At 37.1% G+C, this 12796-nt stretch overlaps 1 protein-coding gene across 3 annotated transcripts in view; it reads right to left on the bottom strand.

Annotated features, from left to right (window-relative positions):
* Positions 1–12796, bottom strand: part of CPNE8 (copine 8) — a 278744-nt gene that overhangs the window by 176759 nt on the left and 89189 nt on the right. For all 3 annotated transcript variants that reach the window (NM_001098085.2, XM_010805078.4, XM_010805075.4), the window contains exon 5: positions 8915–8954. In NM_001098085.2, the coding sequence (NP_001091554.2) occupies positions 8915–8954 (40 nt within the window). The remainder of the gene's footprint in view (positions 1–8914; positions 8955–12796) is intronic.

The raw sequence follows: 12796 nt of genomic DNA, 5'->3' as shown, positions 1-12796 counted from the left end.
GAAAATGTACAGCCTTGATGTACTCCTTTCCCAATTTTAAACCGGTCCATTGTTCCATATCCAGTTCTAACTGTTGCTTCTTGAACTGCATACAGATGTCTCAGGAGGCAGGTAAGGTGGCCTGGTATTCCCATCTCTTGAAGAATTTTCCACAGTTTGCTGTGATCCACATAGTCAAAGGCTTTGGCGCAGTCAATAAAGCAGAAGTAGATATTTTTATGACGCTTCCCTTGTAGCTCAGTTGGTAAAGAATCTGCCTGCAGTACAGGAGACCTGGATTTGATCCTTGGGTTGGGAAGATCCTCTGGAGGAGGAAATGGAAACCCACTCCAATATCCTTCCCTGGAAAATCTCATGGACAGAGGAGCCTGGTGGGTTGCAGTCCATGGGGTTGCAAAGAGTCAAGCACGACTGAGTGACTAACACTTAACACTTAGATATTTTTCTGGAACTCTCTTGTTTTGATGATCCAGTGGATGTTGACAATTTGACTTCTGGTTCCTCTGCCTTTTCTAAATCCAGCTTGAACATCTGGAATTTCACAGTTCACGTACTGCTGAAGTGTGGCTTGGAGAATTTTGAGCATTACTTTGCTAGTGTGTGAGATGAGTGCAATTATGTGGTAGTTTGAACATTCTTTGGCATTGCCTTTCTTTGGGACTGGAATGAAAACGGACGTTTCCAGTCCTGTGGCCACTGATGAGTTTTCCAAAATTGCTGGCACATTGAGTGCAGCACTTTTACAGCATCATCATTTAGGATTTGAAATAGCTCAACTGGAATTCCATCATCTTCACTAGCTTTGTTCCTAGTGATGCTTTCTAATTCCCACTTGACTTTGCATTCCAGGATGTCTGGCTCTAGGTGAGCAATCACACCATCGTGGTATCTGGATCATGAGTATCTTTTTTGTATAGTTCTTCTGTGTATTCTTGCCACCTCTTCTTAATATTTTCTGCTTTTGTTAAGTCCATACCATTTCTGTCCTTTATTGTGCTCATCTTTGCATGAAATGTTCCCTTGGTATCTCTAATTTTCTTGAAGAGATCTCTAGTCTTTCCCATTCTATTGTTTTCCTCTATTTCTTTGCATTGATCACTGAGGAAGGCTTTCTTATCTCTCTTTGCTATTCTTTGGAACTCTGCATTCAAATGGGTATATCTTTCCTTTTCTCCCTTGCCTTTTGCTTCTCTTCTTTTCTCAGCTATTTGTAAGACCTCCTCAGACAATTGTTTTGCTTTTTTGCATTTCTTTTTCTTGGGGATCATCTGGATCACTGCCTCCTGTACAATGTCACAAACCTTTGTCTATAGTTCTTCAGGCACTGTCTATCAGATCTAATCTCTTGAATCTGTTTGTCATTTTCACTGTATAATTGTAAGAGACTGGATTTAGGTCATACCTGAATGGTCTAATGGTTTCCCTAGTTTCTTCAATTTAAATCTGAATTTGGCAATAAGGAGTTCATGATCTGAGCCACAGTCAGATCCTAGTCTTGTTTTTGCTGAATGTATAGAGCTTCTCCATCTTTGGCTGCCAAGAATATAATCAATCTAATTTAGGTATTGAGAATCCGGTGATGTCCATGTGTAGACTCTCTTGTGTTATTGGAAGAGGATCTTTGCTATGACCAGTGTGTTCTCTTGGTAAAACTCTGTTAGCCTTTGCCCTGCTTCATTTTGTACTCTAAGGACAAATTTGCCTGTTACTCCAGGTATCTCTTGACTTCCTTCTTTTGCATTCCAGTCCCCTATGATGAAAAAGACAACTTTTGGGGGGTATAAGTTCTAGAAGGTCTTGTAAGTCTTCATAGAGTTCTTCAACTTCAGCTTCTTCAGCATTAATGGTTGGAGCATATACTTGGATTACTGTGATACTGAACGGTTTGCCTTGGAAACAGAGATCATTCTGTCATTCTTGAGATTGCACCCAAGTACTGCATTTCAGACTCTTTTGTCAACTCTGAGGGCTACTCCATTTCTTCTAAGGGATTCTTGCCCACAGTAGTAGATATAATGGGTAGTAGATATAATGAACTCTAAGTAAGTAGTAGTACATTAGTGTCCCTTAATGGATATTTTTAGATATTTGCTCTGTATTTAGATAGAGAAATAAAGACTAGCTAAAATAGAAACCGCTTTATTGTTTCTTATTATAGTGTTGCATTTCAGTTGATGAACCACTATAATTAGATCATAATAGAATTTCCAGTAATAAATCCAAGCACCTTACTAGAACTCTAACAAACACATAGACCAAATACACTTTAGAGTGGCTGCTGCTGCTGCTGCTGCTAAGTTGCTTCAGTCATGTCCAACTCTGTACGACCCCATAGACAGCAGCCCACCATGCTCCCCTGTCCCTGGGATTCTCCAGGCAAGAACACTGAAGTGGGTTGCCATTTCCTTCTCCAGTGCATAAAAGTGAAAAGTGAAAGTGAGGTTGCTCAGTCATGTTCGACTCCTAGAGACCTCATGGACTGCAGCCTACCAGGCTCCTCCATCCATGGGATTTGCCAGGCAAGAGTACTGGAGTGGGTTGCCATTGCCTTGCAATTGAGAATGCTTCAAATAATTTCAACATATTAACTATAAGACTTTTAAAAAACTGACCAGGAGGTCAACAAATATCTGTTAAATGTATTCATCATTATTTTACAGTCTAAATAATATATGGATAGAACTTAGTTTTGAAGTCTGTTGAAATGCCTATAAACCATATTGAACAAACCTAGACCACCTGTGTTTGTATTTTGACTGAAAGATTTATTAAAGCCTTTACCTTCAGTATTCTAATCTATAAAATAAATTTTATAAATAATATTTACAAATTAAATTGTTGGGAGATCCAAGTTAGATAACATATTCAAAACACTTAGAATAAATACCTGGAACATAGTAAGTATTTAATAAAAATATGCCTCCTCTCTCTTTCCCTACTTTCCTGGAATTAAAGAATATTACTATATGCTCTAAATGTTCCACTAGCCACTAGATTATAGTACTGGAAATATTATAAATATCTGAATAAAATTATATATTTTCTTTCCCAAACTGCTTTACATTCTTGGTCAGTACAAATGCTCATTTTGAGCATCATTATAAAATCCAAAAGTATCTTATCTTATATGTTAAAGAAATGAAGACAGCCTCAGAGACCTCTGAGACAGCACTAAGAGCTCCAACATTCAAATCACAGGAGTCCCAGAAAAAGAAGACAAACGGAAAGGGCATGAGAAAATACGTGAGGAGATTATAGTAGAAAACTTCCCTAAAATGGAAGGGAAATAGCTACCCAAGTCCAGGAAGCCCAGAGAGTCCCATCCATGATAAACCCAAGGAGAAATATGCCAAAAAACGTGTTAATCGAACTAACAAAAATTAAACACAAAGAACAAATATTAAAAGTAGCAAGGAAAACCAACAAATGACATACAAGGGGATTTCCATAATGATCTTTCAGCTGATCTTTCAACAAAAACTCTGCAGGCAAGAAGGGAATGGCAGGATATATTTAAGTGATGAAAGAAAAAACACATACAACCAAGATTACTCTACTGAGCAAGGATCTCATTCAGATTTGGAAGAGAAATCAAAACTTTTACAGACAATCAAAATCTAAGAGAATTCAACACTACCACAGCAGCTCTTTAATAAATGCTAAAGGAATGTCTCTAGACAAGACAGAAAAAGCCTATAAAAACAAACTCAAAACAATAAATTAAATGTTCACAGATCATACTTATAAATGATTACCTTAAATGTAAATGGCCTAGATGCTCCAACCCAAAGACACAGATTGGCTGAATGGTACAAAAGGGAGATCCCTATATATGCTATCTTCAAGAGAAACACCTTAAACCTAAGGACACACACAGCCTGAAAGTGAGAAGCTGGAAAGATACTCCATGCAAACAGAGATCAAAAGAAAGCAGGAGCAGCAATATTCATATTAGATAAAATAGACTTTAAAACAAAGATTGTTATAAGAGACAAAGGACACTATATAATGATCAAGGGATCATTCCAAGAAGACCTAAAAATTATAAGTATACATGCACTCAACATAGGAACACCTCAATATGTAAGGCATATGCTAACAACTATTAAAGAGGAAACTGACAGTAACACAATAATAGTGGGAGACTTTAATACAACAGTCACATCAATGGACAAATCATCCAGACAGAAAATTAGTAAGGAAACACAAGCTATAAATGATACATAGGACAAGTTGGACCTAATTGATATCTATTGGCATGTCAACCCCCCAAAATAGATTTCACTTTTTTCTCAGATGCACATGGAATATTCTCTAGGCTAGATCACATCCTAGACCACAAATCAGGCCTTGGTAAATTTCTAAAAACTGAAATAATTTCAAGTATCTTTTCTGATCACAGCTTTGTAAGATTAGATAGCAATTATAGAAAAAAAAAAACACCTATGAAAAACACAAGTACATGGAGGCTAAACAATACACTTACAAAGAACCATCAGATCACTGAAGAATCAAAAAGGAAATGAAAATATGGCTAAAAACAAATGACAACAAAGACATGACAACTTAAAATCTATGGGACACAGGAAAAGTAGTGCTAAGAGGGAAGTTTAAAGCAATACAATTCTACATCAAGAAGCAAGAGACATAAAATATATGTAATACTACACCTAAAGCAACTAGAAAAAGAAGAACACCAACAAAACAAACACAAAAACAACAAACCAAAACAAACAACAACAACAACAACAACCTGAAGTTAGTAGAAGGAAAGAAATCATAAAGATCATAGCAAAAGAAATGCAAAAGAAATGAAGGAGACTCTAGAAAAGCTCAATAAAAGTAAAAGTTGGTTCTTTAAGAAGATAAACAAAATTATAAAACCGTTAGCCACACTTATCAAGAAAAAAGGGAAGAAGACACAAACCAATAAAATTACAAATGAAAAAGAAGTTACAACAAACAACACAGAAATACAAAGGCCCATGGGACTACCATGAACAACTATATGCCAATAAAACTGGACAACCTGGAAGAAATCGACAAGTTCTTAGAAATGTATAATCTTTCAAAATTGAACCAGGAAGAAAAGGAAAATACGAACAGACCAATCACAAGCGTAGAAATCAAAACTATAATAAAAAAATCTTCCAACAAAGCCCAGGGCTAGATGGCTACATGGGCTTCCCAGGCAGCACTAGTGGTAAAGAATCTGCCTGCCAATGTAAGAGATATAAGAGACACGGGTTCAATCCCTGGGTCAGGAAGATCGCCTGGAGAACAGCATGGCAACTCACTCAAGTATTCTAGCCTAGAGAATCCGATGGACAGAGGAGCCTGGCAGGCTGCAGTCCGTGTGGTTGCAGAATTGAACACGACTGAAGCAACTTGGCACACATGTGGATGATTACATAGGCTGCTGCTGCTGCTAAGCCACTTCAGTCGTGTCCGACTCTGTGCGACCCCATAGATGGCAGCCCACCAGGCTCCCCCGTCCCTGGGATTCTCCAGGCAAGAACACTGGAGTGGGTTGCCATTTCCTTTTCCAGATTACATAGGCAAATTCTACCAAAAGCTTAGAGAAGAGTTAACACCTGTCCTAGTCAAACTCTTCCAGGAAATCACAGAGGAAGGAAAATTCATGAACTCATTCTATACCCTGGTATCATAATAATACCAAAACCAGACAAAGATCCACAAAATAAGAAAATTACAGGCTAATATCACTGATGAACATAGGTGCAAAAATTCTCAACAAAATTCTAACAAACAGAATCCAACAACACATTATAAAGACCATATATCATGATTACTACTACTACTACTAAGTCACTTCAGTTGTGTCCGACTCTGTGCGATCCCAGAGACAGCAACCCACCAGGCTTCCCTGTCCCTGGGTTTCTCCAGGCAAGAACACTGGAGTGGGTTGCCATTTCCTTCTCCAATGCATGAAAGTGAAAAGTGAAAGTGAAGTCGCTCAGTCGTGTCCAACTCTTAGCGACCCCATGGACTGCAGGCTACCAGGCTCCTCCATCCATGGGATTTTCCAGGCAAGAGTACTGGAGTGGGGTGCCATTGCTTAAGTGGGCATTATATCAGGGATACAAAGATTCTTCAATATCCACAAATCAGTCAATGTGATACACCATACTAACAGATTCAAAGATAAAACCATATGATCATCTCAACAAATGCAGAGAAAGACTTTGACAAAATTCAGTATAATTTATGATAAAAACAATTCAGAAAGTAGGCAAAGAAGAAACAACTCAACATAGTAAAGGCCATACACAACAAACCCACAGAAAACATTATACTCAATGGTGAAAAACTGAAAGCATTTCCTCTAAAATCAGGAACAAGACAAAGGTGCCCACTCTCACCACTATTATTCAAAATAGTTTTGGAAGTCCAAGCTACAACAATCATAGAAGAAAAAGAAATAAAATTAATCAAGATTGAAAAAGAAGTAAAACTTTGTTTGCAGAAAACATGAATATCTACAAAGAAAACCCTAAAGATGCCACCAGAAAAATACTAGAGTTAATCAATGGATATAGTAAACTTGCAGTATATAATATTAATATACAGAAATCCTTTTGCATTCCTACTTACTAACAATGAAAAATCAGAAAGAGAAATTAAGAAAACTATCCTATTCACCGCAGCAACAAAAAGATAAAATATTTAGTTATAAATTTATTTAAATAGACAAAACACCTGTATGCAAAAAACTGTAAGACGCTGATGGAAGAAATCAGAATGTCACAAACAGATGGAGAGATATACCATGTTCTTGGACTAGAGGAATCAACATAGTGAAAACAACTATAGTACCAACTTAGATACAGTGCAATCCCTATCAAACTACCAAAGGTATTTTTTGCAAAACTAGAACAAATAATTTCACAGTTTGTATGAAAACACAAAAGATACTGAATAGCCAAAGCAATCTTGAGAAAGAAGAATGAAACTGGAGGAATCAACCTTCCTGACTTAAGACTATACTACAAAGCTACAGTCCTCAAGACAGTATAGTACTGGCACAAAAATAGAAATATAGACTATAGAGCAAGATAGAAAGCCCAGAGATAAACCCATGCACTTATGCACACTTTATCTTTAAAAAAGGAGGCAAAAAGTGTACAATGGAGAAAAGATACTCTTGTCCACAAGCAGTGCTGGGAAAACTGGTCAGCTACTTGTAAAGGAATGAAATTAGAACACTTCCTAACACTATACACAAAAATATAGTCAAAATGCATTAAAGACCCAAACAGAAGATGAGAAACTATAAAACTCTTAGAGGAAAACATAGGCAGAACACTCTCTGATATAAATCACAACAAGATCTTTTATAATCCACCTCCTAGAGTAATGGAAATACAAACATAAACAAATGGGACCTAATTAAATCTAAGAGCTTTTGCACAACAAATTAAACTATACATAAAGTGAAAAGACAGCCCTTGAGTGGGAGAAAATACAAAAAGCAGTTCAGCAGCTCAATATCAGAAAAACAAACAACCCAATCAAAAAGTGGACAGAAGACATAAACAGACATTTCTCCAAAGGAGACATACAGATGGCTAATAAACACATGAAAAGATGCTAAATATTGCTTATTATTAGAGAAATACAAATCAAAACTATAATGAGGAAACATCTCACACAGGTCAGAATGGCCATCATCAAAAAGTCTACAAATAATAAATGCTGGAGAGGTTGTAGAGAAAAGGGAACTCTCTTATACTATTGGTGGGAATAAAAACTGATATGGCCACTACGTAGAAGAGAATAGACATTTCATTAAAAAACTAGGAATAAAACTACCATATGACCTAGCAATCTCACTGCTCAGCATATTTCTGGAGGAAACCATAAGTGAAAAAGGCACATGCACCCCAATGTTCATTGCAGCACTATTTACAATAACTAGGACTTGGAAGCAAGCTAGATGTGCAATAGATGAATGGATAAGGAAGTTATGGCATGTACACAATGGAATATTACTCAGCTATAAAAAGGAATGCATTTAAGTCAGTTCTAATGAGGTGAATGAATCTAGAGGCTATTATACAGAGAAAAATAAGTTAGAAAAAGAAAGACAAATATCATATATTAACACATGTATGAGGAATCTAGAAAGACAGTACTGAAAATCTTACTTGCAGAGCACAAAGGAGACACAGACATTTTGGACACAGTGAGGGAAGGAGAGGGTGGCATGGTATATGAGAATAGCATTGAAATATATATGTTACCATATGTAAAACAGATAGCCAATGAGAGTTTGTTGCACGGAACAGGGAACCAAAAGCCTCTGTGACCTTAGGGGCGGAATGGGGAAAGAAGTGGGAGGGGGTGTTGAATTAGGAGGGAATATATATATACTTAATGCTGATTCATGTTGATGTATGGCAAAAACCATCACAATATTGCAAAGTAACTATGGTCTAATTTAAAAAATTAAATGTAAATAAAATGTTATTTATTTTCAATGTAATTATTAGGTAAGTTGTGGACATACAACTTTGCTGCTGCTGCTGCTAAGTTGCTTCAGTCGTGTCCGACTCTGTGTGACCCCATAGACAGCAGCCCGCCAGGCTCCCCCATCCCTGGGATTCTCCAGGCAAGGACACTGGAGTGGGTTGCCATTTCCTTCTCCAATACATGAAAGTGAAAAGTGAAAGTGAAGTCGCTCAGTCATGTCCGACTCCTAGCGACCCTATGGACTGCAGCCTCCCAGGCCCTTCCGTCCATGGGATTTTCCAGACAAGAGTACTGGAGTGGGTTGCCATTGCCTTCTCCGTATACAACTTTAATATGACTCAATTAACATAAATACCAGTGAAATCATGATACACGAATTTAATTTTTAATCATCTTAAAAAACATAAAGATATGAACTTACATGTTTGGACAGGTTGGGACTCTTCGAATCAACATCATACCTAAAAAATTAAAATATACACTTTAAATTATTTCCACAAGTGAAGCTAGAGAAAAACATTAGTGTTTCCCCAAAATATAAATGATATAAAAAAATGAATCAAAAGTATATGATACAGAGAAAAATTTAGCAAATTTAGAAATTTCTCATAAACTCTGGCCTACATACTAAAGGCAGAATTCATAAACCCTGGGTCCTTTTATTTCTACCACTTAAGTAGAAGTCTTAATTTTAATACTTTCACAGTCATCAACTCTTCTTCTTGATAAGAAAATTTTAAAATTTCCCTTTTCTGTGAATCAATAGATTCAAAATCCTCCCTAAAAACTGAAATTTCTCTTTTAAAAAAGTGCTGATAACATGCTGTCATTTGTATATATAATAATTCTTATTTAATATCATAAATACTCTTATTAGTTTTGAAATTGGCAAAAGTAATGAGAAATTAATTTTCTCCAATCATATGATTTAGGGAAAACATGTATTTTATAGAAAGAAAAATGTGTTTATATAAGACTACTATTTTCCTATTTTTGATTAGTTGGTACTGGAAGCACATTATTTTTTGAAGATATCCTGGGAAAATATCACTCACTATCACTTAGTCCCGCGTTTTAATTTTTTTTTTTTTAAAGCAGAAAGGTTGCTAACATTTAAATCAACCTCAATTTGCTGAATTCTTGAATAGGAAAATATTTGTACTGGCTCCAATCTTTCTCCCAAATCATATTCTTTTCACATTACTGTGCATAGCTACCTACAAAAAAATAACTTTTTTTTTTTTAATGGCTCATTAAAATCTTCCATCTCACATAACAAGAATGTTTTCCCAGAGGAAGAAAAGCATCTCAGTCAAAAAAAAGCATAGAAACAGAGTTCACTGTGTATACTGATTCTTGGCACAGGTATGCTTACTCCCTAGTAAAGAATGTTTGCCACAAACTGGCTTTAAATTTGTGCGATGCAAATGACAGTCTCAGAAGAATTACAAATAGAGTTACAAATTACTTTCCTTCATATCAGGGCAGTTTGATCACTCTCAACAGTTGTAAACTAGAGTTCTGAATCAGCAAATTGCCAACATCTACTAAAGGCCTACAATATTAGTAAAAAAAAAATTCTTATTCAAGACAATTTTTGAGGGTAAGATTAAAATTAGCAACTGTAGCAATATCATATGTAAAGTATAACTCTCCTGGACCCTTTTCAAGTATCATCCCTGGAAAATGTTTTCTATAAAGGGTTTAGTGTGGATTGGAGAGAAATAGCATAGTATATTCTCTAAGACAGCTTCAAAAATACATGAACTGTAAACTCTCAGATGTTGAAGCTGGTTTTAGAAAAGGCAGAGGGACCAGAGATCAAATTGCCAAATTCCACTGGATCATTGAAAAAGCAAGAGAGTTCCATAAAAACATCTATTTCTGTTTTATTGACTATGCCCAACCCTTTGACTGTGTGGATCACCACAAACTGTGGAAAATTCTGAAAGAGATGGGAATACCAGACCACCTGACCTGCCTCTTGAGAAATCTGCATGCAGGTCAAGAAGCAACAGTTAAAACTGGATATGGAACAACAGACTGGTTCCTAATAGGAAAAGGAGTACAGCAAGGTTGTATACTGTCACCCTGCTAATTTAACTTACATGCAGAGTACGTCATGAGAAACGCTGGGTTGGAAGAAGCACAAGCTGGAATCAAGATTGCCAGGAGAAATATCAATAACCTCAAACATGCAGATGACAACATCCTTATGGCAGAAAGTGAAGAGGAACTAAAAAGCCTCTTGATGAAAGTGAAAGAGGTGAGTGAAAAAGTTGGCTTAAAGCTCAACATTCAGAAAACTAAGATCACAGCGTCTGGTCCCGTCACTTCATGGCAAACAGATGGGGAAACAGTGGAAACAGTGAGAGACTTCATTTTGGGGGGCTTCAAAATCACTGCACATGGTGACTGCAGCCATGAAATTAAAAGATGCTTACTCCTTGGAAGAAAACTTATGACCAACCTAGATAGCATATTAAAAAGCAGAGACATTACTTTGCCAACAAAAACTGTCTAGTCAAGGCTATGGTTTTTCCAGTGGTCATGTATGGATGTGAGCACCGAAGAATTAATGCTTTTGAACTGTGGTGTTGGAGAAGACTCTTGAGAGTCCCTTGGACTGCAAGGAAATCCAACCAATCCATCCTAAAGGAAATCAGTACTTAATATTCATTGGAAGGACGGATGTTGAAGATGAAACTCCAATACGCTGGCCACCTGATGCGAAGAACTGACTCATTGGAAAAGACCCTGATGCTGGGAAAGATTGAGGGCAGGAGGAGAAGAGATGGTTGGATGGCCTCACCTACTCAATGGACATGAGTTTGAATAAACTCGAGGGTTGGTGATGGCCAGGGAGGCCTGTCGTGCTGCAGTCCATGGGGTCTTAAAGAGTCGGACACACCTGAGTGACTGGACTGAATGAGAACATACTGCATAGCACAGGGAGCTCTATTCAGTGCTCTGTGGTGAACCTAAAGGGAAAAGGAAATCTGAAGGAGGGGAAATCTGAGCGACTGAACTGAACAGAAATGAACATGGTATATTTAGTTCAATTCAATAAGCAAAAATGAAGTGTTTGTGTTTTCATCACAAAGAATTTAAGTATCTTCAAATACAATCCTCCTTAATTGTCTTTAACAAAGCTTTATAATGCTATTATCTCAAAAATAGGTAATTCCCATTGTAATATGTTGTATTACAATGCTTTCAAAATTACCATGATTTTTCTTTTATGGGAATTTTCCTTCTAACTTTCTAAAAATATCACTGGCTTTAATTCTCATAAGTCAGAACATAAACACTACATCCTAAATGGTAAAAATATATCTGTGTGCATGGGGCTGGGGAGTGTGAGTGTGGGTGTGTATCTATGTTTATGAATGCCATAATCCCCCTAAATAAGAAAAGATATATTGCAAAGCAAAAGTTCAGTAGTTTATCCCCAGGATTGTACACTTGTGCCTAAATTTACTAACAGGAATTTTGTAAACCACTTCATTCTGCTGTTGAAATCTTAGTAAAATACTGAACTGGCAGTAACTGATTTGGGTGACTCCTAATGATTATGTTTTCTAATAGAGGGCAACAGATGTTGACTGGAATTTTTCTTGTATTTCTGAAATTCCAACTAAGGCCCAAAGCTGAAAACAAGAGATACTAAGTTCCTTCTCATGCTTAGCTCAGAGCTGCCAGTAAGTCACTCTCATTAGGGTCAAACCCTTCTCTACAAAGCTTACTCATGACGTGACAAGCTATTCACTATCTCTGAAGGGGCAGGAGGAGGTTCTTTCCATTCCCCAAAGCAAGGTGAAGGGGAGCTCCAAAATCTAGGATGATTGTGTGAAGGAGAGGATAGCATCTAGCCCTCTGTCATGGAGTTGCAAAGAGTTGGACACGACTTAGCAATTGAACAACAACAATAGGTCCATCCTTGGCTGCCAGTGGAAGAGAATGTTAGCTGACAATGCTGGGAAGTGCCTTCTGAAAGCTGACGTACAAAGAACGACGTCTTTCTGAAATCAAGCAGGACCTGTCGGGCTCCTGGGTATGGAAGCCTTCCATGTCTCCTATTTCTTGTTGGTAAGGAACAGACTCTCACCTCCATGACCTTTCCTGAGTTCCAAAATTGCAGATTTCACAGTTGCTAATCATGGAAGTGAAGGGATGCAAAGACAGAGGAGGAGCAGCCAAGAAACAATAGTGAAGCCTTGGAGCAGAGTACTGATTCCACTTAACAATATCATTAAGCTCTTTATAGAAGTAAAATTTTCAACAAATGGAAGATGTTTTTCCC

The sequence above is a fragment of the Bos taurus genome, chromosome 5 (assembly GCF_002263795.3).
Source record: "Bos taurus isolate L1 Dominette 01449 registration number 42190680 breed Hereford chromosome 5, ARS-UCD2.0, whole genome shotgun sequence".
In the NCBI taxonomy this organism is placed as follows: domain Eukaryota; kingdom Metazoa; phylum Chordata; class Mammalia; order Artiodactyla; family Bovidae; genus Bos; species Bos taurus.
This window is presented reverse-complemented; position numbering and strand designations above follow the sequence as displayed.